Source organism: Parasteatoda tepidariorum, chromosome X1 (assembly GCF_043381705.1).
Source record: "Parasteatoda tepidariorum isolate YZ-2023 chromosome X1, CAS_Ptep_4.0, whole genome shotgun sequence".
In the NCBI taxonomy this organism is placed as follows: Eukaryota; Metazoa; Arthropoda; class Arachnida; order Araneae; family Theridiidae; genus Parasteatoda; species Parasteatoda tepidariorum.
Window position 1 is genome coordinate 29,806,395 of NC_092214.1, and position 20,177 is coordinate 29,826,571.

The window sequence follows — 20,177 nt, forward strand, 5'->3', positions numbered from 1 at the left end:
TCTCTAATTCAGACACTATTACTGAATTTATATTTTGGGAATTTTTAGGGAGTCATTTTTTTAAAAACTCATTGATATATTGTAATGAAAGTTAAAACTAACTGACATTCTAATTTTATATAAGTTTACATTTTTAATTAATGTTCGATGTTTTAACTATTTGATTAACTATCAACCAATTGGTTTTTAAAAATATTTTTTGATTAATTTCTCATTTCTAATTCAAAAATGATAATTTAAAGTGAAAGGAAAAGTGTTTCCAGTGAGCTATTCACTGGAACCACTTTTCATTTGAAAATTTTTTTTTTTTACTCCAATTCACAATACTCCTTTTGTTATTTCAAGTTCTTAACTTTGAAAGTAAAGAAGTATGTTTTGAATTAATTTTACCTATAAAGTTCTTAAAAAAGAAAAAAAAACTGGGATTAGGTTCTTCTCATTATAAGTAATTAAATTGTTTAGGTAATATTCCTTTTATTTAAAAATTGAAGGTGTCTTTTTATTAAATGTGTTTGGTTGTGGTTTAAACTTTTGTTTTCATTGTCTGGGATGATTTTTGTTTCTATTTTTTGCTGTAATGTTGCAGCTTTTTTATCCTAATAAATTAAATTCTATTTGGTAATAGAAAGTTTTTATTATTTTTTCATTTATTAGTATTTTTTTTTTCGAATATGAGAAATTATGAGAATTAATGTTAACAATAAAGCAATTATCACATGGGTTATTGCTTGTTTTAATCTCATTAATAATTTTTCATTGTTATTTTCTTAGTGGGTATTTTGAATAGTTAAATAAGAAAAATTGTTAAGTTACTTGATTAAAGAGAATATTTTCTTCTGCTTTTTTTTCTTTCCCCCCCCCCCCCAACCCTCCTATTTTTCTTACTATTTTTTGAAAAATTTGTCTGCTATCCCTGCTTATGCTAGTTAAATTTTTTATTATTTTGGGTTCTAATAAAAAATTTCTTTAAAAAATATTTAATTTTCAATGTATACTAGCATAATTATATTATTTTATAGTTCAGTATTATAATTTTAATAATGCGTTAATAGATGTAGTAGACCTGCCTAAAACTTCTCATTTTTATGTCTGCAACTGTTTTAATTTTTTTCTTATAAACTTTTTATGTCTTTATAAAGTCTTTAGCTATATTTAACTAAACAATGTAACTAAATTGCATTGTAACTAAAAAAATTGTACTTTTAACTATCACTTCGAAAATTTTACATTTTTTTAGTTCTTGTCAGTTGCCAAGTAGTTTAAGAAGTAATTTTAAAGATTTTACCAAATAAAGATATGTTAAAAAGAAAATATGTCAAATAATGGCTTGGCTTTGATTATTTTAACTATATCATGATTTAACTTTTAACTTGGTCACATTTATTTAAAAGTTTCCATGCTAACTGCAGTTTCTTCACCAAATTTTTTTGTAGTATTATTCATAAGAGTTATTAAAGTTTGTGTAATTTGACTTTTTAGCATACCTTTTACAAAACGACTAGCTGATGAAATTTAATAAAATATATTTTTAACTTTCTTCTAATTAATAGAATATTTTTAGGCATGTTTGATCATGATGGCAATGGGACAGTCAATTTTGATGAATTTTCAGCTTTATGGAAATATGTTACTGACTGGTTAAATTGTTTCAAAAGTTTTGATAAAGATAATTCTGGCACTATTGATAGAAATGAGTTGAAGACTGCTTTTTCATCATTTGGTATGCAAAATATTTTGTTTGCATGATTGAAATTATTATTATTTTGCTTTAGAATTGTGTCATTGGGTTTATTGTAAGTTCTTGTTAATGCTCTTTAATTTTTTATGTACTGTCATGTTATGTTATGTACTGTTTGTTATGTTAATAATGACTAACACAATTTATTTTCGTGTAAATAATTCTATAGCTTTTTGTTGTTGAAAAAAATTTGTTTTGAGCTAATATTTCTTTAATTGGTTTTGCGCAACTTACTTTATTCTGAGAAAAGCAGAAGAAGAGATGTTAATTTAAAACTGTTAGATAATATTCTAAATCTTTTTTTAGACTCCCTGAAATTTTTACTCCAAATTGCCCTGTATAGAATGATTGTATTGAAATATAACAGTACTTGAAAACTGAATATCAAAATTTTTAACTCTTAATTACCACATAAGTTGATGTATAATGCTTCAGAAAAACTTGCCACCAACATTTCACCCAATAAAATATCAGTATATCTGCTAATAGTTAATTGAAAAATTTTTGCTACTTTTTATATCTTACTAATCACATGAATGTAAAATGCATTCAATAATATTTATATAAATTGAATAATTTCAATAAAAAAAATTGAAAGCAAAATGCTGTGTAAAAAAAGTCATGAAAATTTGTTTTGAGGTCATGAGTTTTTTTTTCTTCGTACCTGGTAACAAATCTAACAGCCTTTATTATTTATAGAGCACTGAAAGGCCAATAAAAACTGTTTTTTTTAAATACTTTTTGGAGAATGGGCCCAACAGTAGATAACAATAGCGATACTGTTTGAATAATTTAAATGTTATATTATTCAAATATTACATGTTTTTTGCTTTGTTGATTAGTTATTAGTTGTTTATCTCTAAATTAAATGAATAATTTTGGATTTTGTTTTTATCTGTAAGTTTCTTTATTTTTTCAAAAAAGCAGAAATGTTCTGGAAATCTATCATTTGCTTTAGACTTGTAAATGAATCATTAGAAAGAAAAGAAATATTTTTGATGTTATTGAATTACTAGTTTTTCCAGTAATGTGCATTTCTTTATCAGGTTTCACTATTATATAATAGTAAATTTTAAGGTTTATTTAATATGCACGAAAGTTAAAAAAATTTAGGAATGATGTATTGAAATAAATTCGAACTATTCTTTGTAAGTTTCTTCTTGTCATATTTGAAACAGTTGTTAATTTATGGAGGTTAGAATATGCATGAATGTAATTTTTTTTGTTGTATTCTAAGAAAATTGTTCAGTAGCTAATTATCTAAAAGTTCAAACATTATGTGTTTAAAAGGGACAGTTTAAATTATTTTAGTAAAACACTTCATGATACTTCCATATTGGTATGCTTGACCAACTTTTTTTTTCATTATTTCATTAAAAAAAAATCCATATTCCATTTCTGATTTTGTCTGTAAAAATGACCTACCCTCTATCATTTATATTTAGAGTTTGACTTTTATGTTTCAAAAATGTTTTATTGGTAGTTAGTGATAAACAAGTCTAAAAACAAACTGAATTCATATTTTTGCTTGAATCTGTGTTATACATTCAATACCATCTTTAACCGCCTTTGGACATGGGAGGTAAATATAAACCTAAATGTTATTGGTTGTTATAACATGAGTGTACAGTGTGCAAAAAGGATAAAAAAGAATCACCCTGAATAACTTTAAATCTAATGATTGGATCTTTCTATACTAGAACTCAATTGTAATGGTTTGAAAGAGTAACATCAGAAAAGCTAATAATGTAAGGCAGAGTGAAAGTCTGGGAAATAGGGTCCCACTAGTTTGGTGAGGAGAACAGCCCAAAGTTTGCGAATCTCTGAAATTTTTTAAGCATATCTCTGGAATTTTTTATACAAATCAAAAGATTTTGGCACAGAATTATAAAATTTTTGTACAAAGATGCAAATACGACTTCTTTATATGATTATAAATTCGATATAATATGCAACTTCTTCTAACCGATTTAATATATTCGATTTAATACGATTCGATTTAATATGCAACTTCTTTAAAATTTGATTTCACAGAGACTATTCGACTGATTTAATTCAAATTCTTTATTTTCCTTTATGAAATTCATTCTTTGAAATGTTATAAGCATTTGCATACCATGTGATACCAAATTTTTCTACTATTATTAAATAAAATAATAATAATAAAATAATAATTATTAAAAATTATTTTTTTCAATGAATTATCTTTGGATAAACAAATTTTATAATTGCGTGCAAAAATTTTCTGATTGACTTATAAAATTCCCAATATTTGTAGAAATATGCAAAAAGTAAAATTAACTTTAAGGGGTTGAATGATGAATAATGGTGTTATTGTTAATATGATTAATGTTATCACAAAATTGTCTTTTGTTATTTTTCATGAAATTGAAATTTTGCTTCCCATAAATATGTAATTAATGCCTAAATATCTAGATTTTAAATAAATATCTTTTCTTTTTTGGAGAAAATTTCTATTGTCCTTATAGTTATAATTTATTTATTTATTCATTTTTTACTTTAAAATATCTTTTCAATTATCTCACTAAAATCTATCCAAACAAATTTTCCTTGATTATTTAAAATAAAATTTTTACTGATGTTTTCAGTTATCGAAAAGTTATGAAATGTTTGACAAGTTGTCGGTCTTTTATTTCCAGTTATAACAGTACATAATAAACAGTAAATTGTTTTTAATTTTTTTTTCCAAAGCGAGATTTATTTTCTTTGATGCAAATTATCCGATTTAATAATTTCAAAGTTTCTTTGCATTTTTCTGTAATAAAAATAATAATCAAGAAATTAAAATTAAAATAGAAATGGCCACATTCAAATATTCCCTCTGTTTACTTTTACTTCATTTGTTAGTCATGTTTATTTATCAAAGTAAAAAAAAAAATACTTGCCCATAGTAAAGTTTTCCTAGCTACGGCTGAAGATAAAGTTCAATGGCTTTGTTATCCTTTAAAACTTTATGCATTTAGTGAAAAAGTTTTCACAAAAAGCTAATAATTCAGTTAAAATAAATAATTTTGTCACTTGGTATTCCTTATTTAGCTAAAATATTATTTATTGCATTCCTAAATCTAAAGTAGCAAGACTGGATTTTGAAATTTTTATTAACTTATAGACTATTATACAAAAGCTTAACCGGTTTTGCATTGGGTACTCCTGAGAGTAGTAAGTCATATTTTCCTCAATACTGCATTCAGAGTACCTCAATACTGCATTCAGAGTACTCAATTGGAAGAGCCACAGAGCAAAAATTTTTCTGTCAGCTTACAACTAGGATATTAGGTGTCTATTGGGTATAGAACCAAATATTTGTTCATTTTTAATAAAAAAATCTTTTTAACTATTTAAACCTGAGCAATCTTTCAGTAATCTTGAACTTTTCATAGACACAATTTAATATGTGTTAATTTATGCTTAAATGTGTACTTAGCAAATTAATATACAAAGAGACCATGATGAAAAGCATGCTTAAAATAGTTTGAAGTAGTTTTATAAATGGAGACATGAGGCAAATTCTTAAGACATTTAAATAATCATTTTGTGCTCTAAAAATAACACCCTTTTGTGGGAAAATGAATTTTCTTTCTCTTCACTTTTTTAAAAAAAAATTCCGTATGTAATAGTATTACTAAAAAGTAAATTAATTTCAAGAAAATTTGAAACTGAGATATATAAAACCCTAATAAGGCCAATCGTAACATGCGTATCAGAATATCCAATAGAAATGAAAATATATTAAGAAATTTTGAAAGTTGAATAACTGGAAGAATTTAAGGAGCTATTAATGATTTCACAAGAAGAAAAAGATGCAACTATGAAATAGAAAAATGAATTACAGAGAAAGAAAAAAGATTCATCAAAACTAAAAGAATATAGTGGATATGATATATTGAAAGTATGAAGGAAACAGACATGTCTAAGAAAATCATGAAGGAAAAATTATATAATAACAAGAAAAAGGAAGCTAAAATGGTGAGATCAGGTTGGGGAAATGAAATGAAAATAAGAAAAAAATGAAAATAAGAAACTGGAAAATAAATCTTGGGAGATTTTCTTGTAGAGAAAGCAGAAGCCCACCAGGGGCTGGAGAGCTGGGTAAGAAGAAGTTGTAACAAAAGAAGTGAAAAAAGTTCTTTATTTATAAACTGTTTTTAAATTTCTCTGATTTGCTAGTATTTATATTGAAGTTTAATATTGTATGTTAATGAAATAAAACTAATGTGTAATTTCATGTTTTAAGGTTTTAATTCTTGGAATGTTATAATTTCGGACTGCAAGGAAGTATTGTTCTATTATTGCATTTTATTTTATTACTGATTGAACATTCACTTTGATAAGTATCATTAATATTGATTAAAATACTTAATTTACAGCACAGATAGTTAAATACTTAAAATATTTTTTAATACCTAGAAGGATATTTTGTATCTAATGTTTATGTTTAATTACCATGTTTTCAATGTGTATTAAAATATTATTTATGATAAATTAAAAATTCCTTTTTAGATTTATAATTTTATTTTTAGGCTTTAGGCTGTCAGATACTTTTTATGATCTTCTGATACAAAAGTTTGACAGAGCTAGTGCAAGTTCTATCACATTCGATGACTACATTCAAGCATGCGTTACATTACAAGTCAGTATCTATTTATGATTTTATTTTATTGTGAATGTTGGTCTCAATCATGACTAAGTGTTTGGGTGTCTGGCATTTTATAATTTATTTTAAAAGTAGTTTTGTATCATCTGTTTCTTTGTTTTTGAGATTATGCTCCCATGGTTTGTAGTTATAATGGCTTGCCTCATTTTTTGTCTGTCTATGGAACATCCTATTTTCTATGAAAACTATTTCTTGTTATTAAATTTTTATTGTGTTGAATTCAAGGGTGATATGGATATTTATTATTATTAGCAAATGAAGTAGCAAATCTTGTGGAGTAGAGTTTTGTAGTTTAAATTATAGATTCATCTCTTTCGTCAGATTTTAAAAATTAGCGATACAATGCAGTAATCTTATCATAGAATTTTTTAATCTTCAATTGAAGGTAACTTCCTTAAATAATTTTTGTACAAAAATGTTAAGCAGTATATTTACTATGTTTTCGTCTCAAGATTATTAAGACCCTACTAAAAAAATTAAGGAAATTGAGTTTGGTTATGATTTTCAATTAAGTGTTGATATTAGTAAGTATTAACTGATTGATTCTGGTAATTTTTATTAATGAGGCAGTAATGTAAAAATTTCTATATAAAATCTCAAACCATTATGAGTTCTTCAACGCTTCTTTAATTAAATTATGCAAGAAACTGTTAAAACTTTCTGTCCTGAACAGATAATTTTAATATAAATAGTAAAATAAAATAATAATAAAATAAAATTAATAAAATAATTTTAATCAAATAATTGCATCATATTTTTAATCCAATCAAAGAATGAAACTGATTTAAGCAAATTAAGAAAAAGACAAGTAAGGAGAATAACATTTAAAATAATAATAAGTCAAAACGGAAAACCGCTAGAAGCAGCTAAAACCAAATTTGTCTTATTTAAACAATTTAGAAAGTTAACCTTCTAAATCATATTTTTATTATTCTTTTGCAATAAAATTTTCCTTTACTATACTTATGTGGAGCCAATGATCCTGTTTTTAGTTTTTCGTTTGAAATTTTTGAAAATAGTTTAGCGTGTGTCTACTGTTCCAAAAAATGGCATGATTTTTGTTCTGATTTTTTTTTGTTTTGAAAAACGTCTTAATTTTTTCTTTGACCCACTGCAAAATTGCAAAACTAAGGAGCTGAGAAATAATATTGTACATTCATTATATGAGTTTGCATTTCACCTCCTCAAATTACATTACATTTTTAAAGTCAACAATATGCATAGAAAACTTATTAATCTTATTGTTAAAAACACATTTATTGTTGCATTTTTCAAAAAATAAGTACAATGTAAGAATTTTTTTTTTTTTTACAATAGTAAAACTCTTTAAGAGAAAAGTAATGAATGTATTTTTTATCATTAAAACACGCTTTCATAATAATTTAAATTTATATAGTTTCTAGTAAGAAAAATCATTCTAAAAATCTATATTGACCAGGGATATATTTATTTACATCTGTATTCAATTTGTGTATTTTTCTTTTAAGAGGAAACATTTACTATTAAATATTTTGGATTAAAAGAATTTTTAATAAAAAATTTTAGATTAATATTTTAGTGTTAAATTTTGGCTCATACGTATAGTTAAGCAAATGGTCAGCTTTTTCTATTTGCTAAATTTTAGCTGCTTGATACATAAAATTTATATTCAATAAAAACCACTTGCCATTTTTGAAATAAAATTAAGCCCAAAAAAGTAATTAAATATCTCCAAATGGCCATTTTTTTGGATGATTTGTTGGGGTTAAATTTGCTTTCTATATTTATTTGCTTGTAATATTTTTAAAGGTCCTGTTTCAAACAGGTCACCTTTCCATTTCTAGAGTATCATTAACCATATAAATGTGTTATAGTAAGTGTCATTAACTATATAATATATATTATAAATCCATAACTCTGTAAAAAATTCTTCCTGTTACAAAATTCTTATACAATGCTGTTTTTGCAGTAATACTATTATTTGCCTCTTTTTTTTGTAGCTTGCTAATTGCAATGAGGCCAAATTTTTTCCTTTCTTAGTCTTTTATTAAAAATAAAATGAATTAGAATTTCATGTATGCTCAAAAGGTTTTTGTTTTTGACTCGCTCTAACGTATGTAAATAGCACAAAAATAATTAGTTTTTTATATTAGTGATAATTTCATATATTTTACTATTCAAATAAATGAACTTAAGAATTTTAATTTATTTTGAACATTAAGCTCTTTTTTTTTAAACAATTTTGCACCATAAGCAGACATTGCACTACTACAGTTCAACTTGAATTCTGTAAAATAGTTCTCACTATGTTTTCTTTATATTGATTTCAAAAGAAAATGGTTCAAAATTTAAAAAAATCTTCTTGGCTTTTTTTTTTGCATATGCATTTCTGTGATTTGTTGTAATTTTTTTGATTAATTTAAAAATACAGGGATACAAGGATTTCATTATAAGGCGTATACTTTCTGTAGTGTCTTTACTATGAAGCTTCAATGCTAAAGAAACTAAATTCAGTAGCTTTGCATTTCAAATCATGAGAAATGCACTCTATTAATAAAAAATATCAAGTTTAAAAAATATCCTATAAAAATTAGGACAATAGATAAGTTTATTTAATGTACTTAGTCATTAAAGTATTTTTCCTAACATATAATATTAGTTAACCTATAGTTTTTCCCTTTAATATCAGAAATCATTAATCATTATTTTAATTTAATTATTAAGTTTAAGAACATTTTAATTTATTTTTAGATTTCTTTCTTTCTAGTATAACAAATTTGATAGCCTTATAAGAGAAACACACTTCTGTAAAATTCCTGTGGAAATAAAACCAATCTAAAAAAAAATTTGAAATCATAAAATAGGATAAAAAGTAGACGGAACTGCAGCCACAGGGTATAGATATGACCCTTTAAAGTTCGGGTTTTTAATTTTGAAGTAAAAAAAAAGGTTAAGAAGATGTGCAAATTGTGCAGTTAAGGCAAAATGGTTAAGACATCTGACTGGTTGTTGAGAGACTGCCGGTTCTGTCTCAGCTGATTACAGATTTTAATTTTAATTTCTTATGAATCCTAAAAACTTATGATTTTTGTTCATTTGTTTTAAGAAAGTATTTTAAAGTAACAAATTATTTGTTTTAGTGTGAAATCTTTAATTTTTTAAATTTAGAAATGTTTACTTTTATCTTGTGAATAGAAATACTTCATTTTTTTCCTCCAAAATTTGTCTTTTAATTGTAATTTTAATCTGAAATTTTTTTCTATGAAATATAATAGTTAAAATAATTAAGCTTCTGAATAATAATAATTTTTTTCTTGTGATTAAAATTAGTAAAAATTAAGAAAACACATTTATAAATTTTATAAAATCCTGTAATATTTTTTTTAAAGAGAGCAAAGCTTTATTTTCATTTAAAAATAAATAAATAATTAGAGTGAAAATTATTATCAAAGGGAAATTAGAAAAAAATTTGAAAAATCTTTTCAATCTTTTGAAGTAATTTTTTATTATAATTTCAGTAGAATCAATTTCTTAATAACTATTATGTTTAAAAAATTATTTAGCTAATGAAAATAACACTATTTAAAATCAATTGATACATTTTTGAATAGTTACTAATTTTTAATGAGTAATTTTTTAAATATCTGTACTTTAAATGGACTAATACATTTTTCATCATTAAGAAATATAAATTTTAAACCATCATTAGCTGGGATAGAACAAACCTCTCAACGATGAATAGGATATCTTAACCATTTAGCTACAAATAAACATCCTTTATAATTTTTTTTAAAACTTTTATATTAAGTGAATTTTAACTTTGAGAGGTCATATCCTTACCTGAGGGGCAGAGTTGAGGCAAATTTTTACCTTATTTTATGCTTACGACCATGCTCTTTAATTTAAGCTTGATTTCATTTCAATAGTAATCTTACAGATGTTGCAATAGAATAGATGTGCAAACAGTGTCAATTTAATTACACTTATTCTACATTTGAGAAAAGATTGCATAATTTATAGAATTAGTTTTGTTTTCCAGTCTTTGACTGCTGCATTTCGTGCACATGATACAGACATGACTGGTGTGATTAGAATTTCGTATGAAGAGTTTTTAATTATGGTTGTGAAGACCATGTTTCAGTAAGTATGTGACATTTGTTGATATAGACTAACATACTAACATTTGTTTTATTTAATTTCATATTATATATTCTTTGCATGTTAACATACTAAATTATTTGAAATAATAATGTGAAGGAACCAAGGTTAGTTAGTTCACTTTTTATTTATTATTTTTAATTTCATTAAAAAATTATGCATGTACTTTTATTTTTCTCTGCAAGATAAATTGCACTTTTCTCACCATTCATGATTTTCTTTTGTTCTGTTGGACAGTTTTATAAATTATCATTTAAAAAAAGAAAAATTAAAAAAACTTGAACTAGGGTTATAATGTATTCCAAGGCTGGGGTACCTTGTTCTACCTCATAAGGCCCTTTAGATCATGTAACAAAAGTATTTTCTGGAAGAATTTTGAAGAATAATTGTTATGAAATAGAGTAATTGCATTATTAAATATCTATTGACCATTAAAATAAGACTTCAATTATTAAAAAAATGAAAGATAATCATCCTTGCGGCACACAATTATTTATTCAATTTTATTAAAATCTGATATTTGGCTTTTATATTAATTGATTTTGCATAATAAAATGTGACCTGATAGTTTAATATAATTTATAGAAAATAAAAGTTATTAAAGTGTGTATCAAACAATGACTGTGTAATGAAAAGTTTGATATTTCTTGAATGGGGTTCAGACAAAATAAGAATCTTCATTCACTATCATTATTTGTTCGATATGAAAAATGTTTTTATAACTATTACATTACACGAATTTAATTTGATACAGAACATTAGTACACAATATTGACTATTTAGTTTCCTCCTCTTTCTTACAGAAGAAAACTAATTTTCGTTATTTTTTCCATAATTTATTATTGCATTGTTTATATTATTGTTCGTGATCACATATTTTTTGTAGAAATTTATTCAAAACAAAAGCTAATCATATCTGATTTAAAGAATTTTCTTGTTTTGAAATCAAAATGATTTTTTGGAAAGACATTTTTAATTTTTTTTAAAATTGAATAATTTTAATTCGTAGAAAACTTTATGACAGCCAGTCTTTATTTTTATTAATTTTGATTTAATATTTTTACTGTAAACAAAGAAGTTTTAATCAAATGATAGGAATTAAATTAATGTTGATGATAATTAAATTAAAAATTAAATATGAAATCATATTTTCTGTCAATAAACAAACTTTTTTGGATTTATTTTTACTCTCCAAGATAGGGAGCTACAATCTTGAGGATATAGTCACAATAAGAGCCATAATATTCTATATGAAAATTTATGCCTAATAATGTTAGTTTTACTCCTTTCACTTTTTTTCTCAATTCTGGAATTTAATGTGTGAAATAAAAGTGTACAGTGCACAAAATAAAACACGGACCACCCTTAATAACTTTTTTTGTAATGGTGGGATCTGCATTTTCTAGGTCTCATTCTTAATGATTTGAGGGGGTGACCTCAAATATGTTAATTAGTTAGTGCAGACAATATTTTAAGTTACAAATTTGGATACAAAAACGTACTTTCTCTGAATGAACATATCTATTTTTTGTTGGATTCAGATTTCTGACCCCCAAGGTATTGGGGGGTAGTTTCATTCTGTGATATATGGTCCCAATAGTTTGGTCAGAAGAATGGTTCAAAGTTTTTACTCTTTAATGTTAATTTTACTTTTTGGGTATTTTGCCGGATTTCTAGAAATTTTTAAGCGATTTGAGAAATTTTTGCTCCTGAATATAAAATTTGTTTATATAAAGATAAATCCATGGAAAAATTAGCGTTTAATAAATATTTATTATTTTTTATTATGACCGGGATAGCCTGGTTGGCAGGGTGCTGGACTCACGTTTGTGAGAACGGGAGTTCGAATCCAGCTTGCTAAAGACTCCCCTTGTAGTGCCTTGTGCATGTTAAATCTGTCAGGTCACAAAGTCCTCCATGTTCCTATAACAAATTATACCTCTCGGGGTACTGAATTGGAAATTCATCATTCTCTGGATCAGGTCAAAATTGCGATCTGTGGATGAATGAATAGATGTATGAATAAGTCCGCCCTACAAACGGGTGTAATGTATGGGTGTGGCAGAAGTCATATTCTTGGCCCTTGCTTTAATGACTTACGACAACAAAATTTTTTATTATTTTAAATAATAGTTGAAAAATTTTTGAATTGTAAGATATACAATTTTTTTTACATAATTTTAAAGTATATTAATTTATGTGGCAAAATGCAAAATTTGAGTAAAATTGGTCAAATGGTTCCTTAGGAATTTTTAAAATACGACTTTTTTGAAATTTGATTTCTCAGAAACCATTCAAGTGATTTCATACAAATTTTGCATTTTGCCTTGTAAAATAATATTTAAAATAATGTAAAAAATTGTGTGCCTTACAATTTAAAAAATTTTGGACTAATATTAAATAAAATAATAACAAATAATAAATATTTATTAAAAGTTAAATTTTGCGTTATATTATCTTTGGATAAGCAAATTTTATAATTGTGTGCAAAAATGTTTTATTTCACTTAAAAATTTCTTGAGATATGGCGGAATATGCAAAAAGTTAAATTAACATTAAGGGTACCAAACTTTGAACAACTCTTCTGACCAAGCTATTGGAACCATGTATCCCAGAATGCGGCTACTCCCAATGTTTTTGGAGTTAGAAATAGGAACCCATCTAAGAAAAGGTATGTTTATTCAGAGAAAATACATATTTGTGTTTGATTTTGTAACTTAAAGTATTGTCTACACTAATTAATTAACATATTTGAGTTTATTCCCTCGAATCATTAAGAATAAATCCTAGAATGTTAAGATTCAATCATTACATCAAAAGTTATTAAGGGTGATTCTTTTTTTATTTTGAGCACTGTACATATAAGAAACTTGCCTTACCAAAAAAGGATTACAGGCAAAAAAATAGTTATTATATTTTTTTGATTTAATAATATTTAAGTAAATTTCATTTTTATGATGAAAATTTTAAATCTATTTGAGAAATATAACATCAAATATTGAGAAATATAGCATAAAATATATTTGACAAAATCCAGTATATAGTTTGGAATTGGTCAGATAGTTTTTGAGAAATTTAAATTAAAAAATCAGCATTTTTAAATATTAAATTTTATCAATTAAATTTACATTTTTTAAAGATATCTAAACATTGGTTTATATATATTCTTTCAATTAAAATATTTTACTTTTCCTCTTAAAATACTTCATTATAATTTTTTTTTAATTAAAAAAATGAAGAAATTATAAATAACTATTAAAATACTTTTTTGATAAAATAGTCTTTATATAAGGTATTTTTTAAATGGTTACATTTAATTTAAAAGATTCTGCAAAAAAAAAAAAAAAAATGGAGCATTAAACTTTGAGCTATTTTCCTGACCATATTTCCTGACGAGATTTTAGATTTCCCTGAAAAAACAAAAATCGGAACACACACAAAAAAAAATATGTATGTGCTTAAATTATCTTCTGCACTGATTAATTAGAATATTTAAGGTTTGCCTTTCTTGCTGTTAGTATGCAAAATTCTCATAATTTAATAGTATATTTAGGGTGTTCCATTTTTTTAAGAATTTACATTTAAGAAAATGATCTAAAAAATATTTCTCTGATTCTCAAGCACTCTCTGGCATTCTTTTGATTTCATGTGTCTCAAATAGTATTCACTATAAACCTTTTTTTTTTTTTTTGGATAAAGGAAAGCACCTTTAAAAATGTCTTTAAATTAATATGTGACTTTTAAATTTTTTAATTTCACAGTATTTGTAATCTGAAGTAATTTATGAATTTCATTGGACAAAAATGATATTACTTAACAAAAGTTCAATCTATCAGAAGTCTGGCTTAAAATATTGACGACTATCTTTTAACAGTGGTTTTCTAGATGCATGTAATTTAATGTTATTTTTATTTCGCTTGGTATCATCAAAATAGTATTTGAGGAAGGGATTCTATACTATATGTTTCTTCTTATATCATGAGATTAACTCATCATTAAAAAAATTAGTTTTCAATTCCAAACTAAGTTTTTACCTGTTGTTAAGACATCTTTAGCAAAAAAAAAAAAAAAAAAAAAAAAAAAAAAAAAAAAATGTGCACAAGTTTTATTAGCTAATAATTAGAATTCAGTGCCTTTGAATTGAATGAGTTGAATTTGATTGCCCACACCACATTAAATCCCTAAATTTTCAAATTTTACTGTGCAGAGTTCAGACTAGAACACAATTTTATTCATTCTTTACATTTGGGTTTTTTTTGTGCACAGATTGCTTGAAAAAAAGACAAGAAATTGTTACAGATAGTTAAAATTTATTTTTATTTATTTTTGTCTTTAAAAAAAATTTATTTTAGCTTTAATAAAATATAAAATCCTATTAAAGAAATTAAAAATTGAATAATCAAGAAAAGTTATGGTGAAATTGCCGAGAAAAGAGCCAGGACCTTATTAAAAATTAAATTTTAGTAATATTATAATTATCATTCTTTGAGCTATAGCTGACTGATTGTATAACTGTTATATTCATCAAGCTGGAGTCCTGTTCCATGTTATTATGTTAAACTATTTTAAGCACATTGCCTTTATTTCTAAGTCAAATAACTAAAAGTTAAGAGCACCTTGAGATTATGAAATTGATATTTAAATTTTTTTGTAATTATTTATTTTTTTTCCAGTAGAAAGTGAAATATATTAATGCTTCATATCATTCAACTATGAACTCTGGAAAAGCCAAACTGCTATTACTAGTACATTCTTCATTTTGAATAAATATTTTGCTATGTCTTCAGCTTAATTCACTTCAGTTGATGTGGAGTGATTGATTCATTTAATCTTTAAATTTCATGATATACATTGTTGCTTATACTTTTGCAAAATTTTTATTACTTGACTGAGAATAAATGTTTTTTATTATTATTTCTGAAACTTCTTTTGTTAAATTGCATAATTTTTATTTTGTATATGTTAAATCACAATTGTTTCTTATACTGTGATTTTTAAATTGTGTGCTTCATTAAAAATCCTTTTGCTATGGTTAGAAATATCATAACCTTTTGATGCAATGTTTTTAAAAAATTAGTAATATTTATTTTCTTATGTCTTATATTACTATTACGATATTGTATATATTTTTTGCTATTATAAAGCCTTACCAGATAATCTCATAATTTGATATAGTTATTATAAAATCTTTGTTAAATGGCATTGTTGCTAATAAAGATATCTCCTTTTTTTTTAAATGTTTTGTTTCCTTATTTTGTTTTTAAAAAATATTAAATTTCGATTATTTTTAGAAATGATTGTCTATTAACAATTTGTCTTTATGTTATTCATTATTAAAAAAAGCATGTAACTTTTTATACTATTATACCAGCTGTATCAATATTTTTTTCTTTAACTTAAAAGTTATTGGAATTATTAAAAATCATGCATTCACACTTACAAAATATTTTTAATTTTGAACTGAAACTAGGGTATTCCAATTAGGAACAGAAATTCATTTAGAAAATAATTTGCGAATAATTAGCATTGAAAGAAATAAAAATTAAATTTTCCCTTTTTGGTGAAGTTTTGAATAAATAAAAAAATATTTAGTGAATATTTTAATTGATACCTTATTTAAGAAATAAATGGTGTGTATATGTACCATTGATTAAATCAGTGAACTAATCATATTTTTGAACTCTTAATTTTTTGTGACATTTATTATTATTATTTATTTAAATTTCATTTACAAAACTCTCAATTTAAATCCATTATAAAAACATATGATTAATCTCAAGTGGAAAAATTACACATTTTCCGAAAGTTGAATTTGTCAATAACTGTGAAAGTTAAAAAACTGGTAGTTTGAAAATTTTTCTACAGAAAGTATTTACGCCAATTGAATTACTAATATTTTATGGATGTTTTCAGAACCCTTAAAAAAGCAGAAAAAATAAGTGAAAAATGTATGTCAGGGCTATTAAAAATATTTATTGAAATGGTGCATTTACATACCTTTGGGGGGAAAACAGTTTAAAAATTTATTCATGTTTACATGAGGCATTTTGTTGTTCAAAATAATTTTTTAGCAATTAGTTTTTTTAATTTCAATTTCGTTTTTCTCAATAGTGGATATTTAATAAAAAAATTCTAGGAATATGTGTTTTAAAATGTCTGCAATTTTTTTAAGCATTTAGTACTCTTTTATTTCTTCTAAAATATAAAGTACATTGAAAATTACATAGAAAATATGTTCCATTAAAATAACATCAATGTTTCATGAGTGTACATTTGCATTTGAAGCCGTAGCTTAGGTGATAAATTACATTCCAAAATTTTTTCCTGTATGATTTTGTAATGAATTCATGTATGGTTAGTGATGAAAAGGGTTCCATTGGAATATCTTAAAAACTAGAAAAGTTTCAAACAATTTTCTCACTTTTTTTGTTGTTGTAAATTTTGAAAGAAAGCTTTGAATAAAGAGTTTCCACAAATTTCATTTTGTATCATAAGACAAAATTTAATAACAAATGATAATGCTGTATATTAATAATCATCCGTAGACCAAAATATGATGGTGTAAAGACAGAAAATCACTGCAAAATTATGAAGAAAAAAATTTAAAATGTTTTCTGCATATGAATGATTGTATGAAAGAACTATTTTAAATGCTCACATCTAAGCTGAACATCGTCCTCAAGAAACTAAAAAACTGGTAACAAAATTTCTATATGAATATTTAAAAACTAATTGCTTTGTCTTGAAAATCCAAATTAGCATCCTTAGAACAGATCCATCACAGAGATTCTCTTGCAGAAATATTTTTTTGTAAGATGGCATAGTGGTGAATTAAAGTCTGGGTCTTGCGATCAGCAGTTAATTAATTTCAAGATTAGGATAAATTTCATGTAATTTATTATTATTTTGCGTATTCCAATGATTTTTCCAGGCCTGATGAATTGAAGATGTACAAATGTCTTTACGATCCAAACATGTCAAGAGATTACTGCTTAAGTTATGAGTAGTTTTAGCTATGATATCAGCACGGTCATTTCCAAGAATGCCGACATGCGAAGGTATCCAACAAAAATATATGTTGAAACCTCGGACTTGCAATTGCGTAAAGTGTTTTTGAATTATAGTATTTTTTCCTGCATACGGAACACTAGATATAAAGCTACGAGAGTCAGTATAAATTATCCATTTACGTTTAGTTTGGTCTGAGATAAATTAAGCGCTAGCAAAATAGCATAGCGTTTTGTGGTGAAAATTGAAGTTTCATGAAGAAATTTTTCAGAAATATTAGAACTTTCGCAAACAACACAACAAACATGGTTATTATGTTTCGATCCATCTGTATGGATAGGTGTAAAATCCATGTATTGATGACGATGTTCGTAAAATCTTTGGCTAAAAACTGTTGGGTTCGTCTCGGAATTTTTCATATTACTAAAAACGTTTGAAACTCAAGTTGTAAGGTTAACCCATGGTGGGACAGCGTCAGTGCTAGTAAAAACCTCAAAATTTAAAACGTTAAGTTCACATAAAATGTTGGTGATTCTAATTCCAAATGAAGGAATGTAAGATGGACGTGAAGAGAAGTGAGTAACAAGTTGTGGAGGGCAAACACAAGAATGGAGTGGACTTGATTTGACTTGATCTGGTCTTCGTTGAAGTACCTGCCCGCTGCAGCGGGCACCCGACTTCTTCATATGAATTAGGCTAATTGGCAACTGGGACTATTGGCATATGGGAAAGAGGGTAGAGTAGATGAAGAGGGCTCGCTTTTATTTTAAAATAATAGTCCAGAGATAACTTGTAACGACGAAAATGCAGAGACGGTTCCGAACATAAAACATAAAGATTCTCAATTGGAGAAGTCCTAAATGCACCCGATGAAATTCTTAGTCCTTGATGATGGATGGTATCCAGTTATTTTAATACAGATTGACGGGCTGATGAGCATACATAAATACCATAGTCAAGTTTGGAACGGATTACGGCGCGATATATTTTAAGCATTGCGTCCATGTCAGCCCCCCATGAGCAGTTTGTGAAGACCTTAAGAATGTTAAGTGATTGAGAGCATTTTCTTTTAGTATAATATATGTGCAGCTTGAATGTCAATTTTTGGTCGAAAATCATTCCCAGAAACTTGGTTTCTGCTAAAACAGGAATAACATAATTATTCAGAGTTATTTCAGGATGTGGATGAATACCGCGTTTGCGGCAGAAATGTACACAATGAGTTTTTTGCGGCGTGATTGTAAAACCGTTTTCATTAGTCCATTTTAAAATTTTATTCACAGCTATTTGTAGTTGTCGTTCAATGAGTGACATACTGACAGATCGGCATGAAATTCTAAAATCGTCTTCAAACAGCTCGCCATAGACAGTCGGGGGAAGTAGATTTAAAATTTCGTTAATTTTCAAAATGAAAAGTGTCACACTTAAAACGCTTCCCTGAGGAACACCCTGCTCCTGGGGAAAAACATCTGATAAAGTTGAACTAATTTTAACTCTAAATGCCCTGGCTTGATAAAATAAGATAAATTTCCACCAATGTCACAATTGGTTGAATCTCGCAAGATTCCATATCGCCACGTCCTGTCATATGCTTTTTCCACGTCAAAGAATATTGAAACCAAGTGTTGATTTATGAGAAAGCTGTGACGGATGTCGGTTTCAAGTTTCAGTAAATTATCATTGGTACTGCGACCCATACGAAAACCGCTTTGATAAGGAGATAATTGATTTCGCGATTCAAGTAAAAACACTAAACGTTTATTTACCATCTTTTCAAAAAATTTACAAAGACAGTTAAGGCTATTGGTCTGTAGCTTGTGGTTTCTTCGGAATTCTTGACATGTTTCAAAATAGAGATAACATATGCTGTTGACCAGGTCTGTGGAAAAACTCTTTCTGTCCATATACGATTATATAATTGAAGTAGAAGCGCTAAAGCCCTATCCTTCAGGTTTTGCAGCATTGAATAATGGATTTCATCTGGTCCAGGTGTAGAAGGATGAGTGTTTTTTAGAACATATTGGAGTTCATTTATTGCAAATGGCCGGTTATAATTACAATCTGTGTCGTCTTTTGGCGTCAATTTAATTTTTTCGATATTTTTCTTAAACGTGGCGAAAGGTTCTTTATAATTTGAAGCGCTAGAGATTTCAGAGAAAGCAGCAGCTAGAGCATTTGCAATATCAGGAGTGTGATATATGTCCCAATCTACGAAGAATATGGCATAAATAAGAAATTTGTTTACGAACTACAGGTTTCCAACTCTTAGAATCCCTTATGTAAACAAAACTGCCCTGACTACGTGACTTATGCTACAAATGAGCATTAGAAAGCTTAAAAAACCTTTTTTGATAAATTATATTGAGAAATCTGACATCTAATAAAATAGGTTGAGAAAGAAAATATGCCTGGATGTAAAATTTACTGGATTTTATTTCATTTTAACGTTTAAAATGCAGAAACTATATCTGAAAAAATATTTGAATAGATTTTATAATATCAAGATTTTAATTTATTAATTTAATTTTACTTAGTAACTTCTTTTATTTATCACTTTTACTTTTTTATCACTATTACTTTTTTATTATTTTTATTAAATACTCAGAAAAGAGTATACTT

The 20,177-nt window shown here is 25.9% G+C and overlaps 1 protein-coding gene across 7 annotated transcripts in view; it reads left to right on the plus strand.

The window, feature by feature from the left end:
* The window catches only part of LOC107457161 (programmed cell death protein 6), a 28,969-nt gene extending 13,182 nt beyond the window's left edge, over positions 1-15,787 (plus strand). For 2 of the 7 annotated variants that reach the window (XM_016075249.4, XM_071187235.1), the window contains exons 5-8: positions 1,562-1,720; positions 6,280-6,389; positions 10,432-10,536; positions 15,224-15,787. In XM_016075249.4, the coding sequence (XP_015930735.1) occupies positions 1,562-1,720; positions 6,280-6,389; positions 10,432-10,536 (374 nt within the window). In that variant the 3' untranslated portion in view covers positions 15,224-15,787. The remainder of the gene's footprint in view (positions 1-1,561; positions 1,721-6,279; positions 6,390-10,431; positions 10,537-15,223) is intronic. The other 5 variants (XM_016075244.4, XM_016075246.4, XM_016075247.4 and 2 more) reach the window with 3 other exon arrangements.
* Positions 15,788-20,177: the final 4,390 nt, after the last annotated feature.